At 58.6% G+C, this 23,651-nt stretch overlaps 2 protein-coding genes across 2 annotated transcripts; both read left to right on the forward strand.

Moving 5' to 3' along the window:
* Positions 1–19,153: 19,153 nt before the first annotated feature.
* On the forward strand, positions 19,154–20,549 carry LOC109324512 (transmembrane protease serine 5-like). Its single transcript, XM_019556525.1, has 4 exons — positions 19,154–19,513; positions 19,720–19,833; positions 20,078–20,121; positions 20,383–20,549. The coding sequence occupies exons 1-4, from the start codon at positions 19,368–19,370 to the stop codon at positions 20,547–20,549; spliced, it is 471 nt and encodes a 156-aa protein (XP_019412070.1). The 5' UTR covers positions 19,154–19,367.
* A 57-nt stretch (positions 20,550–20,606) lies between these two features.
* On the forward strand, positions 20,607–22,057 carry LOC109324513 (transmembrane protease serine 5-like; the record flags this gene model as incomplete). Its single annotated transcript, XM_019556526.1, has 4 exons — positions 20,607–20,802; positions 20,989–21,223; positions 21,324–21,513; positions 21,656–22,057. Coding segments are annotated over 4 exons (795 nt in total), but the record flags the coding sequence as incomplete, so codon positions are not given.
* Between the last annotated feature and the right edge of the window lie 1,594 nt (positions 22,058–23,651).

A 23,651-nucleotide genomic window follows, 5' to 3' on the forward strand; every position in this document is an offset into this window, starting at 1 on the left:
TGAAGCTAGTTGGAGTTCAGTTGCAGCCATGGCTCTCCTGGTTTGGTCCCTGCAGGACCGGACCAGCGCAACACTGAGGACACAGTGAGGATTGGGTTCCTTTATTCGTCGCCTTCTTTCGTTGCCCTGGGATTGACAAATTGAGTTGGAAGTGGAAAGTCAAGCCAACAAATGCATCTGAGAGAGAAAGGCATGCTTCGAATTCAGAACCCAAGCCCAGATCTCCCCCTCTCCCGACCCCAGGAGATCTAGGCTTGAAAAGTGACTGCTTTTATCTCTCTAGTTGGACATGTCATCCATCATCATGGCAGTGGAGATTCTCCCAACATTGCCAAGTGCACATAGAAAGAGACATCTATCTTTCCTTTCCAAATCCTCCTCCACTGGCATCAAAAGCAAAATTTTCATTAACTACAGGGAGATCGGAATCACGATTCTTTGCAAAAAATTGGGGGTGGGGAGAAAGGAGGAAGGATGGGGTGGAGAGGATGAGTTGAACTCTGCAGACGTCCAGTTTCTGAGGCTTTTTTTGTGATGAGAAGAATACTGCCTTTGTACTGGGTTCAAAACTCATCTTAAATCACACTTCCTGGTCCTGTCTGAGTTCTTTCTCCTTTAACAAGTTGTTCACCATTGAGTCATCCCCGCAAAAGAAACATGGCACGCTGTCAATGCTTTCCATGTGAAATGGGCTTTGAGAACTGCATCTCCTGTTCCACGGTTCGTGTCGTTGTGTAATTAGTCTTAGTTGTGTTATTTAAATAGTCACGCTGCTTGCTAGTTCCCAAGTGCAGCTTTGGACTTGCTTTTGCTGATACATAACTCTGTTAAAAAATAACAAACCCGATGACTATTGCAGCAAAGAGAGAAATTGTGCTGCACTTGCTTTTTGAGCTGCTTACATTAGCTGGAAAGGTCCCGTCGTTGTGAATGACGGCCTTGCTTTTTTTCTACATTGTGCTGCTAGATTCATCAGCTTCTCATTATATCGCACAAGTTTAGTGCGAACTGGTGCAAACAATGTTATATGCCCCAGCAGAATACTGTGCTCCTGTATGGTCCAGAAGTTGTCATGCTCGACACTGCTCCTTGCAGTGCGCTGAGCCTCGTAAGAGGAGTTCCCGGTACACTCGGGCACTAGACCAAGTGACATAAGAAGAGCCCCCTATCTGAGTGCAGTGTCCAAAAACCACAACATGTAATCAAAAGCTGCAATCTATAAATTAGGGTTGCCAATTCTGTATGAATCTATTCTGGGAGGTTTCTGGAGTCACTGTGCCCACAACACGCAATGCAAACGTGCCTGCTTGCCGGCGTATGTCAGCGATGGATTGCGGTGCGTAGACTTTACATCACAAAGCCAAATGCACGTGACTGTTACATTTTTAAAACACTTTGGACTGCTGTATAAATTGGATTCGATATTTAATATTTATTTTAGTGAATGCCCTATCATTTTTCTCCCGGGTGACTCTCAGCAGTCTCCTGGAGATTTATATCTAATTCCTGGCGACTCCAGGGCAATCTTAGAGCAGCGTTTCTCAGCCTGTGGGTCACAACCCGAAAGTAGGTCGCAAGAATATATGAAAGGGTTGCGAACAAATGTTAAAAGTGGATCAAACATTAAAAATGGATTCACCTTTAAAGGAGAAAAATGTGGGAAACCGCAGCTTTTCCCTTGCAGCAATCCAGCCTGTGAGGGGCTGCTTGGGGCCCACTATGCCTCACACAGGCTTGCAGGGACTGGCCGTTGATGGTTACAGATGGGCCTCAATACAATAAAAGTTTGAGAACCGCTGTCCTAGAGGGTTGGCAACCCTACTACAAACGCCCATATGGGGTAGATGCAATCCACCCGTTGAGTAAGAGTACCAGACGGGCTCATTAATTTGCAAGTTGATATCTGATGCCATACAGAAGAGGGCAAACTTTATGAAGCAGAGTCACCTGATCTGGGGAGGGTTCATTTTAACGACTGAATAGTTGAAGACTTGGAGCGCTTGAGTGAGATGCATCGCTGTCAGCTCATCGCTCGCTGCTCCTTTTTATCTCGGCTGTTTCATTTTTGCAGCCTGCATTGCTCCCAAGCAAAGAATGACAGGTGCTTAGAGGAAATTGCCCTTAGGCTGACATGACGTGTTACTTGCCAAGGATGGGTGGAGATTGCAAATCTGGAACCTAGTGATGCTGGGAGCTACAGTCCTGAAAGAGGACGATGAGAAAGAAACGTTTTTCTGGGGTCACAGTGGATAAGCTAAGAAGCAACAGATTTGGATTGTAAAAAGGACGTCTAGCTTGAACATTAGGAAGACCTTACCATAAGGGTGGTCAAATATCCATATGGATTACCTAGCAGGGCATCTCCATCATAGGAATCTGAAGTGCAGTGAAACAACTGTTTATTTGGGACAGGAATGACCCTGCCTAGAGGAGGGGGCTGGACTGGGTGGCCTGCCGACGAATGCTTTTTAGGGTTATATATGCATGGAAGCACATTTATCTTCCAAGCTGGGAAGGGACTTATGGCCTCTAGATCCAAGGGAAAGATGGCCGTGTACTGCCAAGACCTCTATTGCTGAGGGAAATTTGTTGGAAAGGGTCTTCCCCTGCTCTCTTGCATTCAGCGAGCTTCTGGGGTCTGTCTGGTGACTACAGAAAACTGCATGGGCAGGTTACAGAAATACCCGGCAGCGAGGAGGCTGTCTCTCGAAGCGCGACTGGTTGTCTTTGCTCCATAGAAAAAGCTTTCAGTACCCTTCCTGGGTGTCCAGCCCAGAGCTTTTATTTATCCTGCTCTGCCCTCTAATGGAAAAGCTCCAGTTAGCCACAGCAGAGCAGGGAGCTGTGGAGGCGAGCAGGGGTACGTTGTACATGCTCCAGGTGCCATGGTGCAAGGAAATCTTTCTGGGCCCTGCTGCAGTGCAGGGTGAGCAGGTGGCTGGGGAAAGTGTGCGAGCAAAAATGAGGTCTTCAATCCTAGTGACCCCTGAGCCAGGGGTTCAAACGTGTCCTCCGACAGATCACTCCTGAAGGGGTGAAGCACTGTGGGGCTGGGACGACCTCTTAGGCCTGCGTAGGTGCATGAGTGAGTTGCTCTGACTTTCCTGGCAGGTGCAGTCCCCTGGTGAATGAGGGTTTTATTGGGGGAGAAATGGCATGGGGGTGCAGACGGCTGCAGTGAGGTGTGGAGAGCTCTGCCCACGCAGCTTGGTCATGGGGACTGGCTTCTAGTCTTCCAGGCCACAGAGACATGGGATGGGGTCACTGCCACCGATCCCTATTGGGGACCCTCAGCCTGGGTTGTACAACCCCCCCCAGACCCTGCTGTTGCCCTGGCCTGGGGTATCTCTGAGCCGTTGGCTTCTTCCAAGCCCGAGCCAGCATGCACAGAGGCTGGCGCTGGCACGGTCAGCCCGCACCGAGCCAGCCCATGCGGAAAGCAGGCGGAGATTGAGATCCATTGTGCACCACTGAGACCTTGCCTCTTGGAGGGAGCCCCATGCCACCAGTGTCTTGCTCCGTGAGCTCCAGCACTGTGGAGGGAGAAGAAGAGATTTGGAAAGGAAAGGGGCTACTGATGCCATTTCCTTGGGACTGGCTAATATTGAGCTCAGAAATTTTCCGCTGGCTCTCAACTAGATTCCAGCTCAGCTGGTGTCTCGGAGCTCCTCGCTCAATGCCGTTGCTCACAGTAGCAGAATGACTTATCATGTCCTCAGTAATGCTATTAGCAATGCATGCCCACCTGTCCCAGCTTTGTGTAGGGAGATCAGGTGCAGTTTTCCAGCAGCGTTGTGGCCCCTATCCTTTCCACCAGCGGATAATTATCAACAGGTTAGGGCAGAATAACTGCAAAGCTTCCTAGCGTAGTTGGTCGGGGACTTCAACAACCTCAGTTCACTGATGCACAAAGTCCCTGGGGAGTCGGGCCGTACCGTTGCCCCACTTGCACACAGAGAGAAACACAGGCACATGGAGGGGAATTGATTTGGCCACGCTCACAAAGCCATGGAGAACCCAGGTGACCTGGTTGATCAACCCTATGTGCACCCATGCTTTCGGAGCACCGAGGACAGGTACGTGCACACGCTGCTCCGTTGTTGGTCTGGAGGCGACAGAGCCATTGTTACGGTTTCTAGCTCCCGGCTCAGGCTGTGTCTAGCTTGGGGATATGTGAACCCATGATGGGTGTGGGCACCTCTGTAGCCCAAATCAGGGGTACTTTGGGTTCAAGAAGAGGTTTAAACCAATCTGCAGCAAGCCCCTGGGGCCCTGGAATAAGTGTTCGTACGTGGGTTAACACTTGCTAACCTGGAGGTCCCTTGGATACCACAGGGCAGTGAGTAAGGGCGGGAAGGATGATTTTTGCTTCTCTCCTTCCCGAGCTGTATTGTATTGGTGTTTGCAGGTCACAGCCCTTGGCACCAGGTGTTGGCCTAACACGATAGAAAGGCCATCTCTTCCATCGCCTTTTCTGCTTGATGCATCCCAGACTTTGTGCCTGTTTGTTATCTGTCAGGTGGGGATGCTCAGAGATCCCCTTTCTAGGATGAGCACATGGGACTCCCATAGCAGAGCCCCTTTGTCTGAGGTGCTGTCAGATGAATAGTAAAGACAACCCATGCCCCTGATTAGCTACCTGATTTGGTCTTTAACTTGACCCATTTCCAAGAATGACTGTAAAACCAATGTATTAATGCTAACTCCCTCACAGTGTAATTATGCCACTGCAATGAATACTGTGAAACATGTCAAAGCTTCGATGGGGAAAATACTAACGCTGCATTTAAAGCTGTGCTATCCCTTTCCACATCAGAGCAAGATCTGGAGCAAGTGGCAGGGGTAATGTATTAGCAAGGTGTGTAGCAAGCCTGGGACGCTTGGCTCCTGCTATGAAACACAGTCGCTTGCAGGGTGTTCAAAGCAGTGGAAGGTTTTTCTCCTTTCAGCCAGCCTGGTATAACTAATGGGATCTCAAAATGATTTCAAGGAGCAGAAATCAGATCTTGACTGAACATGGAAATGCTGATTAAAATATTGTTTGTTTGAAATTCACTTGGGTCAGTTAGTTAGGAATTAGCTGCTGCCGCTGCTGCTGAATGGCTGACAAGTCAAACTGGCACCCAATTATTTCCTCCGCCTTCTGGGTTTCTTGGCCACAGTTATGAGCGTGGCTGGGTTTAGCCTGCGGCTTGTTCCAGAGCTGCCGTTCCCGGCTGCAGGATGGGTGACGTTCACCCCACTACAAGAGCTGTGCACCACTTAAATTCCACTTACGGCTCTGAAAGCAGGATCTCATTCACTGTATTTGTCACCCAGGGAGATCTCCTGGCTGGTATCACATGGGGACCTGGCACATGGGACTTGTAAGTCAAGCCTGCAAGGCAGTGGAAGCTGTGCCGGGGGGAAGGATCCTGCGCTGGTAAAAGGGGCTAGGGCACGTTCCCTGCTCTTCCTGTGTGCATGGCCAGAAGGAAGCAGGCGTGAGCTTGCACTAGCAGAGGAGAGAAGTGTGGGTGTGAGCTGTTTGCGGTGCCGTAGCTGTGGGGCTGGTTGCAGGCAGCGTGCTGTAGCTGTCGGAAAAGGGTCCAGATTGACCTCGGGGAGCTTCCGCATGGGATTCCCATCCTGGGCGAACAGCAATTGCCGTAGCTGCACCCAGCAGAGAGCAGCTGAGCAGGAATGACGTTGCACAGCCAGCAAGGCCAGGGCCTGTCTCTCCCTACAGAGCTCCTCTGTGTACTGGGGGGAGGTTTTTCCTAACCTTGCTCCTTACCCCTCCCCAAAAGAGCCCGTGCGGCTGGCAGGAAAGGTGCAGACTCCCTGTGGCACCGTCTCAAGAGGAACTGGAGTTCAAACCACTTGCAAATCTGAGCTGTGTGCTCAGGAGTTCTCTGCTGGGCAGTGGCGGCGGTCCCGTTGCAGGGGTTACGCTCAACCTGCAAGAGATGACAAGTTTTGGGGTTGACAAGGTGAGGGAGGAGCGGAGAGATCAGCTCCAGCTTTGCCCCGAGCTTCTTGGCCAGGTCCGAATTGGCACAGTGCAAATTTTTGCAGTGAAGCCGGCATCACGTTTGGGCAAACCAGAAGTGGAACCGACATCATCATCTCCGCGCCCAGGAGGCTTCTGCCGATGAGCCGTGAGAGGCCTGATTATGGTTCAGATCTAATTACGAATATGGAGCCCTGGCTTTGGTCCATTTGCGAGGCTTTGCGATCAGACTCCAAGTGAGACAAATGTGGGCTAATTAAGCAAAAGTGGCAATGAGGAAATGAGAGGCCATTCTCAGAAGGTCTCTAGTTGTTGTTTCTGCCAGAGCTGCATCAGGCACTAACACAGCAATAACCGTCCCTTCCGGGAGAGAAATGTAACGGGGATATCTAGAGTGTGCACACGCTTTTGTGAACCCGCATTCACTTCATCAGATGCTGTGAAAGGACGTGCAAAGAGCAGAAGAGTTTCCAAGGGGCAGGCTCCCCTTCTGTCCTTGCAGGGCACCCAGGTCCCGAGACTGCCTCTGCCCCGGCTCCTGGGGGTCTTGCAGCAAGTGCTTCCTTTCCAGCACGTTGCCCAGGTCGGTTTGAATGCATGGAGGAGGGGGCCTGGAATTGCATGTCCGAGCTCAGCCCCCAGGGCTTTGTGAGGGCCTCCCCGACGCCTGCGGTAATAGTGAAGGCGGATTAGGAATTCACTGGGATGGATCAGAGCAAGAAATAGGCTCAGGGCTTAAAGGTGCCTTACCTGAGCCTGCTTTCGAATCCCATCCCCAAATGCTCTCCAAGTAGCAAATCCCCGTTTATTAAACAGCACTTCAAAGTACGACATCCTTCCCATACTAAACTCAGTGGAAATTTACTCTTCTGAGTGTTTTAACTGCAAACTCCCCTCTGGGGAGCTGCTACTTTGCCCAGGTTGGGGTGTAGGGGGGGAAGAGAAGTTTCTTCCAGGAAGATTTTATGCCATCGCCTTCTGCCTCTCTAGCAAACACCGCTTGGGGATCACGACTGCTTTCTAACCACCGCTCCCTGCCTGTCCTCGAACGTCCTGGTCCCCAACTCGACTGTCTATTGGGATGTAAAATAGGATAGAGGCACAACACAGGTCCCTCTCCTTTCTGGCCTGCAAACCCGCAGAGCACAGGGTCGAATGCATAGATATAACCAGTGAGTAGCACCGGTGATGGGTGAGGTGCTGGCCTCCCCTTTTTATAGCTAAGGGGCAAACTGGCTAAGAGACATGACCAAGGTCACCGGATGAGCCTGGGAGCTGAGCCCTGCTTTCCTGACTCCCTGCCCAGCGCCTTTACTAAGAGGGTACCGGTTCCTTCCTTTCTATAGCAAAGGCCCCTGGGGTCAGCAGCGCACGTTCCTTGTCTCCTCTTACGTTTGCCCTCATCCTGCGTGACAGGCACCTTCTAGGGGTCACTGGAACATGGCACCCCACCGATGGCAACTAGCCGCAGCTCCCTGAAAGTCGGGCATCTGAGCTTGTTTCCAATGAATAGACACCGAGCCCTCGTGCCTGCCCCCTGGGCAGTTGCAAAGCCCGAGCTGACGAGGGCTCACTTGTGTTGCAAGGAAGATTGTGAATACTATCATTGCGCTGGTGGGGTTGGGAGAGCCTGCGCTCGGGCCCAATCCTGGCCATGCCGCCCAGGTGTTGAGAGGCCTGTGGGTGCTCTGGTGGTCTCTCTTACCCTTTTTCCAAGCACTTACTGGAAGGTCAAGGAAATACTCCAAGTGAGAGATTGGCATTTGCTCTGTTTATCTTATTTAAAAGATCGGGAAGTGACTTGATCATGGTGCATAAGTATTCACGGGGAGAAAATGCGGCATCTTAAAGGGCTCTTAGCAAGCAGCAGTGCCTGGGAGTGAAAGCCAGGAATGCAAAGTGGGAAGAGGGTGTGCACACGTTTTACCAGGGTGCAGTCGAGTCTCCGTCTTTGGAGGTATTTAAGTGAAGGCAGGAGGCACACGACAATGCAACCCCAGCTGGTTCGCTCAGGGCAGGACTCAGTGGATGGCGTGCTCTGGCCTGTGTTTGTACAGCAGTTGGATTAACTAATCCAGAGGTCCCTTGGGCTTTAATAACTGGTATAGCTCTGACGACCACCTGCCTAACCATGCTCCCATAGCGGGGTGTGCTCAGCGGAGGGGCTGGGAAGTCCTTGCTTGCTCAGTCCCTACCCTGTGTCTGTCCGTGGTTAGCTCAGGGATCCCCAAAGCCCACAAAGGGCTGAGGAAGCCATCAACCACCTAGGGTCACAATTCATTGCAGCGTCACAAACCCTTCCCTCTGCAGCTATAATGCATCCAAATAGGGGACCTGAAATAGAAAAATCCTTCTGCTGATGGTCTGATGATGATGTATTGCCATAATGATGCTATGATAGATCCCCAAACTTTTGGGGCTCTGATGCATGCTTGGAACCAGGCTTTGCCTGAGCTCTGAGGGCCTGGTGGTCTCCAGTTGTGCGCCCATGAGGACATGAACCTTTCAGGTACTTTTACATGGGTGTCGAGGCCAGACAGGAGGCTCCATCGGGAGACAGGGTTTGGCAGGAGATGCCATGTGAACCTGTAAGAGCAGTGTGGACACCCGTGCCAGTGCAGTCCTGGAGGGGGAACGGCGAGCAGGGCCAGGCTGGCTTCCTCTCTGCCAGCCTGGCCCTTTCAGCAAGGAGAGGTGACCCCAGCAAGTCACGGGCTGCAGGGGACACGGCTGTGGTGGCCTCACCACCAAGCAGGGCAAAGCCCTCCGCAGCAAGCTGGGCACTCGAGGAGCGCCCGTGCCAAGTAAACGCTGATGCATGCAGCCAAATAGCCTCATTTCCTCAGCACCCTGCCTTGGGGAGAGTGCGTGTCCAAAACAGCTTTTGCTCGGGGGACTATATTTGGCCGATGGTGTCAAATGCAATAGTTCCTAACTGCAGCGACCCCTGTCCGAAGCCCTAATCCCTTTTCCTTTTCCCCTCCGAGTCGGCGCCCGTGAATCCATCCCTGCTGGCACTGCAAACTGCTCCTCTCCCAGGGGATGCTGCACTTGGGAAGTCTGCTGCAGGTGTTAAGAAGCCATCAGGAAATGCAGGTACATTTCTTATCTTGAAGCTCTGGGCGAGCCATCCGGGGGGGGCTTCAGCGCAACTCCTGGATAATTAGGAGATGTGAGATGCAGGGGGAGGTAGAAACGGAGATGGCTTGATGTTTTACTGACCACAGAAATTGTCTGGTGCTGGCTCTTGTGCAGGCGTGTCGGAGCAGCGGAGCCAGCTTCCAGGCAGCAGGCAAAGTGTCTGGTGTAGCCGTGGGGCTTTGATCTTTGGGACATTGCCCAGGAGAAGAGACCTGGGGGCATTCCTGTGCCTCTGTGCCTCTCCCCAAAGGACGGCCCTGTATCATTGCCCATCACATAGTCCCAGCCACTTGCTCACATAAGGAGGAGATACATGGGGTTGATTGTCGCCTGGCAGAAATCGGTAGGACCCCAGGGAGGCCGATGGGTTTAGACCAGTTGGTATCAACTGGGGGATCTGGACTAGACTGGCCATGGAGCGAGAGTACCCTGAATCCCAGCCTCTGCATCTGCGAGACCGGGCTAGGATCCCCACGACATATCATGGCTGCCCCCCTTTGCGCTCAGTCTGATCCCTGCCATCCTGCCCTGGCCCCAGACGGCCTCATCCACCTGCTCTGCCACCTCTGTCTCCATCCCTGAGCCAGCCAAAGCCCGACGAGTCCCCAGCACCCCGGGCTGCCCCCGAAGAGTTTCAGCGCCACGGGGAGGAAGAGCGCGGGTGCCGTACTTCTCCCACTAACTGCATCCTGCCCAAAAGAGCTGTCTCTCAGGAGCTGCTCCGCCGATACAAGGCTTCTGGGCACATTGCCAGGGCCTTGCTTTATGATGGGAAGTGTGGGGAAAGGATGCCAGACAGCTCCTCGCAGCCTCCAGCGTGGCCTTTCTGCGTGCGGTTCAGGGCAGACGTGGGAAGGGTTGGAGTTGCCGAGCTTAACTGGCAAGTGCATTTTGTTTCCCATCCGCCACCAGCGTGGCTCTTTATGCCCTGACCCCACTGGCTTTTACCAGGCTGGGTCCCTTGGCTCTCCCCGGGCTCGGCTGCGAGCGCTGGCTGCGCTTGGTGATGTGTGAAGTGCTGCAGGCCCGTTCTCCCCATCCGTCTCTGGCCACAAGCATGTCTGGGCTCGGCGACCCGGCGTCGGTGCTGACCGCCTCCCGGGACGCCCCAGCCCCCTGTACGTGGGGGAGCAGGAGTTCCCCAAAGTTGCGCGTTCTCTTTAATTGAATCTTCGCTGCCTAATTGCCTTTCATAATTGTGTAATTACAGCAAGTACATTTATTTACATAAATAGGGGCTTGTAACTGCCTCCTAATTAAAATGCGTAATTAAGTCATTAGGATATGTAAATATGTGAGTTTTTAAAAAAAATACTGCACGGGTTTAAAATACGACAAGGCAGGAACGGCCCTTGTGGGGCAGGGGACGGGGCGTGACGGTGAGGTTTGCAGCCTCATGGGGCTTAGCATCTAGGAAGCCATGGGAGCATCCCATGCGTCGGTGTCCTCAAAATACATGGCAGGGCCTAAGCCTGGGGGGCTTCTTCCCTCCTATACGGTGGGGTGGGGGGCTTGGCCTCCCGGGGTCCCCCGCACAGCTGTCTGCCTGCCCTCCCCTAGGCTGAGAGCGAGCAGATGCCTATTCCTGTCCGGTTCCTTCTCCTACACATGAAGCAAGCGTCTCTTTTCCAGGGCAGCCCCTCCTGCCCAAAGCTGCTGGAAAACGTCAGCATCTTTATTTTAATCCAAACAAGTCCTGGAAGCATTTGTCTGCCACAAACCACGCAGCCGCGAGGCAGATCACAGCTGTGCGTCTGCTTCCCCTGCCGACGCCGGGTGGGACGGAGCTGTGTGCACTCTTTAGGCAGAAGCAGCTTTGCAAAGAAAATGTTCCTCCAGCTCCGTTATAGCGCAGGGAGAAAAGGAACCAGCCGGTGTGGCTCCGTGGATGCGCCGTTGTGCCCGTGGGCCTCGTTAACGGCGGAGAAACTCATTTGGAAGTAAAGCACGCTTGTAAAAGAAAGAGAGCAAAGGGACTTCTGCAGCTTTTTTAGTTGCTCTAGTGAAGGCAACCGTCTTCCTCCCCGACCCCCACCTCCCAAAATATTGAGCCAGAGGCATTACTAATCCAGGAAACTTGATGATCCTTGTAGTGCAATGTCAGACTGCCAAGAGAGACAGGTTTTTCTTTCCATTTTCCTCTGCACTCCTCTTTGCCATTGCAAGGAGAGGACTCGATGGAGCTGCCTTATCTCTGCATGCACCGCTCTGTGCTGCAAGCAGAAGTCCAGCCTCTCAATAGGAAATGGGGGAAAAATACCTTGGTGCTTGGCCTGGGGCAGCCCGGGGGTGGCTGAGGTCTGATTTTTGCTACCAGACAGAACCAGAGGCTGGGGTGAAGCTTGTTGTTTGCAAAGCTGCTGGTGGCCGGCGGGTGATTAGAAATCCCAGCGCGGGGTCTGTGCAGGGATTTCGGGGTCCCTGGGGGAGGCGGGCAGGTGAGGAGATCAGGATGGCGTGGTGGCAGGTGCTCTGATGCCACTTGACATGGAGGGGCTGGGATGCATCTAGCTTAACAGCTGCGGACACTGCTTAAAATGCACGCGCTTCTTAAAATAGTCAACTACAGCTCCCTGAGGTGCTGCATGAGCTGAAAATAGTCGTCTCCCTGCTCGAGTTGCCGCTGCCAGGGGCAGCTCTGTTCAGCCTGCACCGGTCTGGCCCCAACCCAGTCCCACGTTCGGGTTTCTCTTGCACCCCTGGTTGTAGCTGCCCCCTTCAAAGCACCTCCTCCTGAGTCCCTGATTGAGGCTGGAGCCTTGCGTCCTTCTGGTGTGGGTCTTGCCTGGAGACCATTAAACATTGAGACACCTGGGGTTACACAGATCGCTCCTCCAGGTCACCTGGGCCTTACCTAAAGGCTATTAGAAGCGGGCTCAGCATCTCTCAAAGTGGACGGGGTTTGACTTCGACTCGAGTCGGCTGCACTGCGTGCAAACAGCAATGTTGCCTTCCCGTGCGGATGAGCGGCTTCCTGGAAGAGGTTTGAGTCCCAGAGCCAGGGCACCAGAGCTCCCTTCCCCCGGGTCGGGGAGACGGTCTCGGCCCTGGGAACGATGAAGCGTTATTGCAAGCTGGGCTGGTTCTCATTTCGGGAGGCAAAGAGAGGAGCCAGCATTAGCTACATGGAAGTGCCGCTGCGTGTGTTGGGGGTGGGGGGCTCCAGGGGGCTCTGGATGGACCCCTCAACTGCAGGGAAGTGATGCACTTGGGCGTGGGCTGTATGGGGAGGGGCGGGTGGATTATGCTATTCATTAAATATACAGTTTGTTTTGTGGGTAATTAAATGTGCAATAACGGGCTTTAATTTCCATCTCTAATGACATCTTGGGGATGCAGCAAGTGAGACAGATGATACAGTTTTATAGGAAAGCCTTTTCTTTTCCCACCCCCATGTCACCCTCAGCTATTTCTTCGCCTGGTGCAGGGGGAAATGATTAAAAAGGAGCATCGTTTCAGTATTGCAGGGCCGGTGAGTTCCAGCTTCAGTGAGCTCTCCAGGCAGAGAGGAGGCGATAGGGGTGATTAAACTCCATTTGGATCAGACGGTTCTCTCATTGGCATTTATTTAATTGCTTAGATTTATACTCCGCCCTTCTCACCAAGGCTCAGGGCAGTTTCCAGCAGGAGACGCAATAACTTGAAAAGTGAATATCAAAGGAGAAATAAAAGAACTCCCTAAGCACTATCCCAGCTTAGCCTCGCTGGCTAAATGCCCACCCGGGCGACTATAGGAGGGTCTCGCAGCGCTCCCAGAAGATGTCCAGGCTCGGGCTCTGGTGGCATCGAGGGGCTGGGAGTCACAGAGCTGAGGGATGACTGCTGGGAGCCGTCTCCCTTGTGTCTTCGCCAAGCAGATCTGGCGTATTGATCCAGGCTGCTCCGGGCAGGGAGGGAGGACTCCCATTGCCCTAGGCCCTGTGCCAGCCTCGCTCCCGTGCAGCGGTAAGCAGCAGGCTGGGAAGGTCTGCAGGGCAGTGAGGCACGGCGGATGCGCCTGTCTTTCCAGGCAGGCGGGTTTCACCCAAAGGGCCTTTCCTCTTCTCGGTCCGTGACCCAGCAAGCAGCCGCGCCAGGTCTGAGCGCTGCCTGAGCTAGACGTTAATAAGGCCAGATGTGCAAAGCCCTTTGACTTTGGAGAAGCTCCTGTGCTCTCTGGGGCAGGTGCCTTGCTTCTGCATGCCTTGCCCACGCAAAGCCAGGCCTTGTGGCCCCCCAGGTCCTCTCTCCTCCTTGGGAAGCCGTGGGCTGAGCCCCACAGCACAGAGACATGCATGGAAACGTGCTGCAAGAAGAGACGGCCGCCCTGAGCCCTTGGAGTCACGGAGCCGGAGCCACGCGGCACCTGTCTGAGTGCGAGAAATGAAGGGAGCTTCGCCGGCTGAAGACTGGCAGGGGAGGAGAGAGGCCAGTGGCTCCATGAAGCGCTTGCTGGATGCGCAGGCACGGGGCGCTCGTTCAAACCCGCCTCTCCGCGGGGCGAGGGAGGGTTGGCGAGGCCGCGGGGTTTGTGCGGGTGCAGTCGAGGCTGCACGCCTGAGCTCTCTAATGCAGGCTGATGGCTGCGAAAGCAGCAATGCAGACACGTCTCCTTGAGTGCCGAGCCAGCAGGCCCCCCAGGACCCCCAAGACCTACAGTCTTCCCAGCTGGAGTAAGTGCATCCCTGATTCGTGCCTCCTGAGGCTCATGCTCCACCAAAAAGCAGAGCAGATGTGCCAGCCACAAGCACAGCAACCCCGGGACTGCAGCTGGAAGGCTGCAGCCCTCCACGAGGATTGTCGGGGAAGGGCCCAGCACCCTCTCGACCTGCGGCCCCGGTGATGGGGGCCACTGCCGAAGGGATAGCAGTTGCAGGACTCAGCCCAGGAACGTCTTGGCATCTCCAGGCCCTGCTCCAGCAGCTGGGAGATGCCAGAGCCCGACATCCCCGTGTGCGACTTCAAAAAACTTTAAATGAAGGGGACTGCAGAGGAGAAGGGAAGTGCCCAGCCCTTCTGGGCAGTGTTCATGGTTTAACAGTTACAAGCTGAGGTGCCACGTCTTCAGGCTCTAGGAACAACGGCCAAAGAAAAGGCTTTGCTCCTCTCTGGAAAGCATCAGCGTTTTCCAGCTCAGCCCAAGAACATCAAATGCAGCGGAGAGGGCTCTTGATGTCAGTCACGCCACGGGGAATGGCTGTCAGAGCGAGACAGCTACCGACTAATGCAGGTTCAGGCGTCTGCTGGCTGCTCCGAGCATCTTGCACGGACAAAGGGAAGAGCTGGGAGAGATCTCTGGGACTGCTGGGGCCAGTGATCCCACATCCTCGCCTCGTCCCAAACCGGAGAGCAGAGAGGAGGGGAAGGCTGAGAAATAAGCCTGTTCATCAAGAGCTTTGGTGCATCAGAGCCTGGCCCGTTCTCAGAGAGCTCAGCCGCCATGTAGGGACCTAAATGCAGTTCTTGGGAAGACCTCTTAGGTGCAGGACGCTTCGACAAGTCTGGCCTTTTGCCTTCTGGGGGAGGTTCACAGCAGTTTTTTCATTTCCCAGAGTTTACCAGTCATTCAGATTGACCCATCAGCCCTGGTGCATATGGAAGCACCCCCCTTCCCTGCGCCTGAGTCTTCAGAGATGCACTGCCCCGAAGCTGCGTGCCTCCCGACGGGGGGATCATCTGCTCGGGAGTAACTGCAGACCATCAAATGCCAGCTCTCCCAACCTCCTTGTTGCAAAGGAACTCGCACCACACCAGAATCCCGGTCTGCATTGGAAGCGCATGGGTGGCTTTCCAAGAGCGGACGATCGCATGCTGATGCTGAGCATAGCTGGGCAAGGGGCTGGTGGGTGCTGTCCTTCTGTGCCGCTGCTGTGTACAACGTCCTGTGCAAATCTGCGCGCCCAGGTTCAAGAAAAGCAAAGCCGAAGTGTGGCAAGTGCAGAGGACGTGATGGGGCAGAGAAGCCTGATCTACCAGGGGAGGCTGAAACAGCTTGGCTTGCTTAGCCTAGCAAAACAGAGCCTGGGAGGGCATATGCTGCACTCTCTCAGTTCACCAGGGAGAGGAAGGCTCGGCAGGAGTGGAGCTGTTTCAGCTGGAGGACGAGGCTGGCGCAGAGCGAGGTGGCTGTGAACTGGCCATGAATACACTGAGGCTGGAAATAAGAAGAGCGTTTCTAACCGCCCAGGCAGGGAGCTGGAGAACAGCCTGCGTGTGGGAGCAGCAGCAGCGCCGCTTTCCCAGGGAAGCGTCCTAGGCGCGGTCGCATGGTGATGGGCTGAGCCTGCCTCGGGGTAGGACTGGGGGAGCTAATAGGGGTCCCTTTGGCCTTGCATTCCTGTGAACGAGAAACCCCAATCAGGGGCAGGGGCAGGGGCAGGGGCAGGGGCAGGGGCAGGCGCTGTGGGAGATGGAGTCCAAGGAGGCCTGGATTCGCCTTCGTGGATGTTGCTGCCTTTTCCTAGGGTCTCAGGCACGAGCACAAACCACTGGAGAAAGCGGAACAACAGGCACGAGGCGGCACGTCCTGGGTGCACCTGGTTCCCCGCCTGGGTTGGTGCTGCTTGCTGCTCCTGCAGCCCCCAGCGCTCATCCCGCAGAGGGAACTGCCCGGACACAAGGAAGGGCCTCCAGCTAGGTCAGAGCTGTGGCCGCGGGCTGTTTCCCCGTCCGTGGACCGTGCAGATGGGATTACCTGCAATCCCTGCTTTCCAAGCGCTTTGTCGGAGCTCTGCATGGACCCTATGTCTCGTGCACGGCAGAGCTTCCGGCCGGGGCAGGCTCACCGCCAGCCGCGGTTTGGGAGCCTGGCTAGGTGTACGTCTTGCCGGGGTCGTTTGACCCCAGTACTCTTTCCAGCCAGGGCAGGGGGTCGGACTTGATGATCTGCTCAGGTCCCTTCTGACCCTAGAAGCTGTGAAACTGTGAGCCCAGCTGAGAGCGGGGCCCTGAGCCGCAGACCTCCCTGCTGGGGGCTGGGACAGGCTGCCCCACACCGTGCTCCTACAGCCCAAGGGTCCAGCGGGTCTCGGCCCGGCTCCCAAAGGTGCCTCGCTCCTTCCAAGCCCTGCACTGCTCCAGCTGGCCCGGGGGCAGGGGGCATGAAGGAAAGGCCCCTTCCCCCACCCCAAATGTGCTGCGGCTCCAACTCGCATCCGCTGGGGCACTCAGCCCAGCACCTTTCACCAGCCTGACATTAGCAGGGAAATCAAACCGGCCCGGGCTGTGGGGCTGCCCTTTGCGGCCTCACTGTCACGTCTTTGTGCTCAGCCCCATGAGCCGGGTGGGCGCAGGGGGTGTGCAGCGGGGCGGGGGTGCACCTGCGTGCGAGGCCTGCAGCGTGCGGCGGCAGGGAGGGCTGGGGCTGCTGAGTGATGGGGGCCGAGCTGTCGCCCGCTGGCAGAGGAGCACGACGGACGCTGCCCTGAAATGTCACAGCCTGCGGGCTCAGAGCACCAGGCACACTGCTCCGCGTTCAATCCTCGGCCTCCTTTCCTCGCTTCCAGCCCTGGGCGCTTGCACCCAGCTCTGGCAATGCCGTGCTGCCCACACAGACGTGCCGGTACCCGTGGCTCGGGTGAAGCATGATCCAGCTGTGCATCTCGCTGTGCCAGTCCGGACCAGCCGCAGCCAGATGCCGCTTTGCCGTCCATCTCCACACTGCGCTGGCTTTGGCAGAGCCTGTTGGCTCAGAGCCGGCAAGGGGTAGGCAGGGAGATAGCCCCCAGGCAGAGCACTGGACCCTGCAGGCATTTGCAGCTCCCCACAGCTGAATAGGACCAGCGCTGAGAGCCCAACTCCTGGACAGCTTCTTGCCCATGCACTGCCAGGCACGGGTCCGTGCCGGGGGGCTGACACGAGTACAGGAGAGGCAGGCTGTGTCTTGCAGCCGTCAGCGCTTTGGCCGGCCCTCCGGGCACTGTGCCAGCGCAGCGGGACCGGCAGGATGGAGGGGATGCACCTGCGCCTTGTCAGCAGATGCCGAAAGCTGGGGGCCCGCTGCCACATGACTCCCGGTGTCTGTTACAGGTGCCCGATTAGCAGATTGCCAGAGGTGGGGGAACCAGTCAGGCAGCCTCCTGCCCTCTCTGGGGAGACAACGGCTCTATTCACGGTGAGGCTCGGCCGCCTGCATTGTCTGGGCCCGTCCATCACGTGTGCGTGTGTGCCTGCGTCTGCACCAGGAAAGCCAAGCTATTTAACAGGCGGGCACCCAGGCAAGCGGCCCCCATCAAGGCAGCCCCCAAGAGCTTTGCCAGCATGGTAAGGGGTTGCAGGCGTGAGCTTGGTGCTGCCTTGCTATGTGCTTGGGGATGGTCTTTAGGACTGGCAGCCTGCCGCCCCAGAGCGGGGCAGGGTGGGGGCACAGCGAGGACCCTGGGACTGGTAGGCATGGAGCAGAGGCCGAGGGGGAGACAGGAGACTTTGGGCTGGCCTGAGAGTGTGCACATGCGTGTGCACACGTGCGTGCTCACAGGGGAGCGGCGTTCCCCGCCGGCTCCGGGACAGGCTGCGTGCCCTGCGGGTGCTGCCCGCTCGCCCAGCGCCACGTAGCCTTGCTGTGCGCAGGCTCGCCCTGGGCAGACGCTGGCTGGGAGCCCCGCCGCGGGCCGCAGACCCAGCCGTTTCCCCCCGCACGTCTTTTCTCACCGGGTTTTCTTTCCATATATAACCGGCAGCCAAGGCAGGTGTCCCTATGGCCCCGTGCTGTGGGGGCCGGAGGAGGCGCGTGGGCTTGTGGGGTTCATCAGCACTCAGAATAGATGCCTGCACGCGTGTGTCTTAACCTGGGACCATGTCCCAGTGTCTGGCCCGGCCCAAGAGGACCGTTCCTGGCTGCACCGGTGCTGTGCCGGGGCCCAGCAGGCTGGTGTGGGGTGGGGAGGACACATGCACACGTGTGTGTGCACGCAGCACCTTGGAGACGGCATCCCTCTCTGCCTCCGGCCTGACCCCTTTGTTTCTCTCCCTAGAGCGTGGCCTCGCCTGCACCCCTCCCCGTGGATCGGCCCTGCCCAGGGGGCACGGGCCCCCGCTACGGGACCTGGCGAGCGGAGCCGGGAGGTAACGCGGGCAGGGCACAGCCCGCGGCGTGGTACGGCGGGGCAGGCACGGGCAGGGGCTGGGGGAGGCCGACTGTGCTGGTCCCAGGGCTGGAGCTCACTGCCCCACCCTGAGTGAGAAGGCGAACCAGCTGCCAGCAAGACCTGAGCTGCGGGGGACGCGGTGGGGAGGGGGCGAGGCGGAGCCAAGGGCCAGCCCGTGCAGCAGTGGATAGCGAGCAGCCTGGACACGAGCTCGGGTCTCTGCCCTCTCTCCCTCTGTGTCTGAAGGTCCATGCTGCCCGTCCCTCGAGGGCTTGCGCGCTGCCAGGAGGCTCCTGCTGCTGCTGGCGGCCGCGGGGCTGCTGGCCGGGGCGGCCGCGGGGCTGTGGCTCCTAGGTCAGTCTTCCCGCGGCTGGGCAGAGGGCTCGATGCGGGGGTGGCCGAGCTGTGGGGGTGACCGGGGCCAGGGAGCGTGGCCGGCTCTGAGCGCATCCCTCCTGCCCTCTCTGCCTCTGCTCCCCCACCGCGCGCTCGGGCTTGTCACAGTGGGTCTGCGGGTGCTGCGGGACCCCCGCAACGCGACCGCAGCTCGGTGGCATTTTTCCAGGCCCCCGATGGGACCTGCCACCCCACCACAGACCCTGCTCTTCCTCCCACAGCGTGGCACCTGAGGCGGCCCCCGGGGGGGCAGGAGGCTCCCGCCCTGCCGGACCTGGAGGTGACTTCCAAGTGCAGGGACACGGAGGAGGACGAGCAGCCTGTCTCGGCCATGCCTGCCTTGGCCCCCCAGAGAGGTTTGGGAGCTCCACTGCCCTCTGCTCCTGCCCTCCCCGGGACAGCACATGGTGGGGGGCTGTCAAGCATCCCCGCAGCCCCTGCTCTTAGCCCCCCATGTTCGAGCTTTGCATCCGAGCTGCCGGGTGCAGGATGCCCAGCCCCGTGCCCTCCTCTGCTGCAGGGGCTGGGGGCACGAGTGCTAGCCCTGCTCTGAGCCCGGGCCCCAGTCCTTGGGCTGGGGTCCCGATGGGAACAGGGGTCTTGGTCCTGGTGTCCAGAGATGGTGCTGAGCCAGCAGCGGAGCAGGCCGTGGGCTGTGGTGCCAGGCCGGTGGCTGCAATTCGCCTGCTTCCCCAGGCTGCCCAGTCTCTGCAGCGAGGGTCGCTTGGGCTCGCACCATAGCGGCGTGTGCCCGGCAAGGCCCTGCTCATCCGATGGCTTCAGTCTCTTTCAGGATCACCACAGGGACCTTCCTGCTGGAGGTGCAGGTGCCGGGCGCGCCGGGCTGGCGCTTGGCTTGTCACGACTACTGGAGCCTGGCACTGGGGACGTGGGTCTGCCGGCAGCTCGGGCACCTCCGGTGAGGAGGCGCGTCGTGGCATGGGGCTGGCTGGCCGTGGAGCCTGGCAGGGTCGGGGGACCTTTCCTCTCTACCTGAGCCACAGACAGAGCGCGTCCGCCCAGCCAGCGGGCGCCGTGCCCGTGCCAAGGAGCCCGGTGCCATGACCACGAGGCCTCTCCTGTGCCCCAGACGCTGGCTGACACCGGGGCTGCTCTCGCCGGCAGACTCACCCACCACAAAGGCGTGAACCTGACCGACGTCCAGGCTGACGCCGCGCAGGAGTTTGCCCAGATCCTGCCCAACCCTGTGAGCAACACGGAGGACGTGTGGCAGATCAGGTGGGCGCCTGGGACGTCCCAGGGAGGCAGACGGGGCAGGGGCAGCGGTGCGGGGGCTGTGTGTGATGCCCGGGCTCCCCGGGGCTGGGACAGATGCCCATCGGGAAGCATGGAAGGAAGGAGGGGGCTGGCCCTGTCCTGTGCACCCAGCTTGGGCGCTGCCAGCAGCTCCACGTTGGTCCCTGGCCTGGCCCCGGGGCCTTGCAGCGCTGCGGTTGCTGACGGTGCGTTTGCCCCCATGCAGGCACGGCTGCGAGTCCGGCCGTATCGTGGCCTTGAAGTGCTCTGGTAAGTGCCCCAGGTCATCTCCCTGCCCTCGGGTCTCGGGCTCCCTTGGGGGGCAGCCCCAGGCCCGGGGAGCAGCTTGGCACGGCATGGGGAAAGTCAGCTTCCCAGTGGGCCGAGCCCGCCATCCGCGTGCCCTCTCCAAGCCATAGCCACGTGCAGGGCTGGAGCACCTCCACCTTCTGCTCCCTGCTGCTGGGACCTCTGCCCCGGGGGTCCAGGGCATCCCCCGCCCATGCTGACGGGTCTCCTGGCCGCTGGCAGAGTGCGGGGCGCGTGCCCGGGACGCACGGGTCGTCGGGGGAAGCGATGCGGCGCCAGGCCGCTGGCCCTGGCAGGTCAGCCTGCACCTGGACACCCAGCACCTCTGCGGGGGCTCCTTGGTGGCACCCGAGTGGGTCGTCACAGCCGCTCACTGTGTGCACAGGTGAGCCCGGCCTCCCCCTGCGCCCGTCTCTCCCCTCCTGCCTGCGTCGGGGTGACGGGCGGGAGTGTATCTGCTCAGTTACAGGCACCTGCCGGTCTCCCGGTGGCAAGTCTTCGCCGGGCTGGTCTCGCAGGCTGTGGGTGGGCAGGCAGCCGGGGCCGTGCCAGGGAGCATCCTCTCCCACGCCCGCTACAACGACAGCAGCCACGACTACGACATTGCGCTGGTCAAGCTGCGCACCCCCTTGCGCTTCTCGGGTGAGGGCCGGGGGGGCGTCCTGGGAGGGCGCTGGTGCTGGGGTCCGTGCAGGACCTGGCCATGGGGGTCCCGCACAGCGCACGCACCAGCCAGGCCCCGCTGGACCCACCGGCCCTGGGGCTCTTGCCCCCGGGAGGGCCCGGCCCAGGCTGGCACTGCAGGAACCTCCTGGGCTGTCTCCTCAGATGCTGTCCACGCCGTGTGCCTCCCGCCGTACCACCAGGACCTCCCCGCAGGCACCGCATGCTGGATCTCTGGCTGGGGATACACCCAGCCCGGCCACGGTGAGCAGCTGTGGGGGGAGCCGGAGCAGGATTTGGCCTGTCCCAGCCCCCTAGGCCAGCTCTTCTGCCCCTCTTCACTCAGCCAGGCTTCCACCTCCCAGCCCCGTGTCTCCTTCCTGAGCCAGCCCGGCATGCTGCCCCCATGCTCTGCTCCAGCCTAGTCACCTGCCCCCCCCACCCGCTCCGAGCACCGCACGTGCCCTCACCGAGGCCTCGCACACAGCACCCCTTTCCAGCGCGCAGAGCTGGGGTCAGCTCCTGCCTTGGTTCCCCCCCTCTCCAGCGCACATTGCCCAGACCCTGAAGGAAGCCCTGGTCCCCCTGATCGGCACCAAGAAATGCAACGGGTCCTGCATGTACTCGGGTGAGCTCAGCCCCAGGATGCTGTGCGCCGGCTACTCGGACGGGAAGGTGGATGCCTGCCAGGTAAGAGCAAGGAGAGGTTCGGAGCGGCGTGCGTGCCCCTGGGGCCTTTGCCACGTGGGACATTGCCCGTGCAGGAGGAGAGCTCAATGCTGCATTGACTCCTAGATTTGAAGCGACCCACTGACCCACGCTCTGTTTGCAGGGAGACAGCGGTGGGCCCCTGGTCTGCCCGGACGACCTGGCCTGGCGCCTCGTGGGCATCGTCAGCTGGGGCACGGGCTGCGCGGAGCCCAACCACCCAGGCGTCTACACCAAGGTGGCTGAATTCCTGGACTGGATTTATCACAGCATCGAGGTGGGTGGTACTGGCTTATAGACGGGACCTCACCACCCAGCCTCATGCACGCCTACCCTGGCTCTGCCTTCCCTTAGGTACATTGCTAACAGTGGGAAATTGGGGCAGGATATTTGGGGGGTTGCAGAAACAAAGCAGAGCGGGGACCTGCGCACATCACTGCATGAAGACACCCCAGCCTCCCTAGCTGTCCTGGGGCCTCCCCCAGGTGCAGCAGAGACCAACAAGCTCCCCCTTCCTCCCAGGGCTGCAGAGCGGGGTGGAGAACAGATTTCCACCAGGCTTCCAATAAAACCTAGTGTCCGCAAGCCTGGGGCCGTAGACACTGGGACCTTGCCCAAAGTCACTCCTCACAGGGCTGCAGTTTGAGCACGTGAAGGACACATGCATCAGTGTCATGCTCATGCCGGTGGCAGCATCACGGCCCGGCAGCTCGACGGCTGCAGGGAGAGCAGGGCTTTCCCATTGCCGCAAGAATGGCTTATTGTGGGAAAAGGTGTCTGTGCGGGTAGCTGTGGCCTAGGGGAGCTGGATCCAGCAGCAACACTGGCCCTTGGGAGACACGCTGGCCCCAGGCCCAGAGCACTGAACTCAATCTGCTGTTTTCTCATTTGCTTCTGAGCAGACCTAGAAGCACTGCAAGGGGCCACCTGGAGAAGCCGACCCTGGCTGTGGAGACACGGGCCAGAAGAAGGGACCGGGGCTAAGTGACCCCCACTGCTCCGGTGACCCTCCGGCCACATGCCCCTCATGGGAGGACGCCCGTTTTGGGGGCTGACTGCACGCGGGATGGACAGCAAGGTGGCTGCAAGCTGTTGGCTTTGTGGGTGTGCTGCCTGCTCTGGCCTTGCCTTTCCAACTGGAGGACAGTGCAGATGCCATCGCCCCTGCGGAGAAATCCTCTGCTCGAAGCCTCCTGACTCCAGAGTTGCACTCGGGGAGATCCCCAAAAGAGCGCATGGGCCGAGGTGATGAGCAGCAGAGCCTGGAAGTGCCTCTGGGAGCTGGAGTCAGACCGACCCACAACATGCCCTGCGCACACAGCCCCCAGCGCCTGGTTTTCTCCCTGCCTTGCTGCCTCCCTCGCTCAGCCCTGCTCCATGGACTGGGGGTGCCCTCAGGGCTGAGGGCAGCAGAAGAGCAAGGCGGGGTGTGTTGTTGCATGCAAAGTGAGGAATAAAGATGGGGAAGTACGTGGCTTTGTTTTTAAAATGCAGGATCCAAGAGACCCCAAGCAGGTAGGCCGTGTTCAGCCTCCGGCACCTGCTGGAGCCCGGAGCTCTGCCCTCACATGCAGCTGCGGGAAGGGGTTTGCAACCCAGACATGCAACCCAGCCGCAGGGCCCCTTCCCTGCACGCAGGGCCTGGCAGGCCGTGGGAGCGAGCAGCCACGTCTGCTTCCAGCAGCTACCCAAGCTTCCCAAGCGCTTTGGGGAGGCTGAGGCACAGATTACCCTTCCCTGCAGAGCTGCAGCAGATGGGTCGCAGGCCAAAGCCTGCACCCTGTGTCAGGGCGGAGGGCTGCGGGGGGGCATGCGCTGGGGTCAGGGTGGGTACGGGCCGTGGGGCCTGCACCCGGGGCGCCCCACGTGGCCCGGCTCGCGGCAGCACTTGGCCAGGACCCGCGGGACGGGGCTGGGCTTCCCCAGCGCCTCGCAGCATCTGGCCTCAGCCGAACCCCAGCACAAGGAGTTGACAGCCTGTTGGCGGGGTGGGGGTGTCCAGAATAGGGGAGGGGGTGGAACGAGTGGGATTACTGGGTTTATAAATGGGGCAGGGCTGTCAGGGGCATGCTGCAGGGGGGGTGTCAGGATGTTACTGGGTGAGCCAGAGTCTCGGGGGG

The sequence above is a fragment of the Crocodylus porosus genome, unplaced genomic scaffold (genome assembly GCF_001723895.1).
Source record: "Crocodylus porosus isolate Cpor-Errol unplaced genomic scaffold, CroPor_comp1, whole genome shotgun sequence".
In the NCBI taxonomy this organism is placed as follows: Eukaryota; Metazoa; Chordata; order Crocodylia; family Crocodylidae; genus Crocodylus; species Crocodylus porosus.

Bases quoted from the DNA above. Each gene is read 5' to 3' on its own strand.
- LOC109324512 (XM_019556525.1), top strand. From the start codon at position 19,368: ATGGCTTCAGTCTCTTTCAGGATCACCACAGGGACCTTCCTGCTGGAG. The intron at 19,834-20,077 runs GTGGGCGCCTGG...GCCCCCATGCAG, and splicing joins GAGGACGTGTGGCAGATCAG to GCACGGCTGCGAGTCCGGCC. The intron at 20,122-20,382 runs GTAAGTGCCCCA...GGCCGCTGGCAG, and splicing joins CGTGGCCTTGAAGTGCTCTG to AGTGCGGGGCGCGTGCCCGG.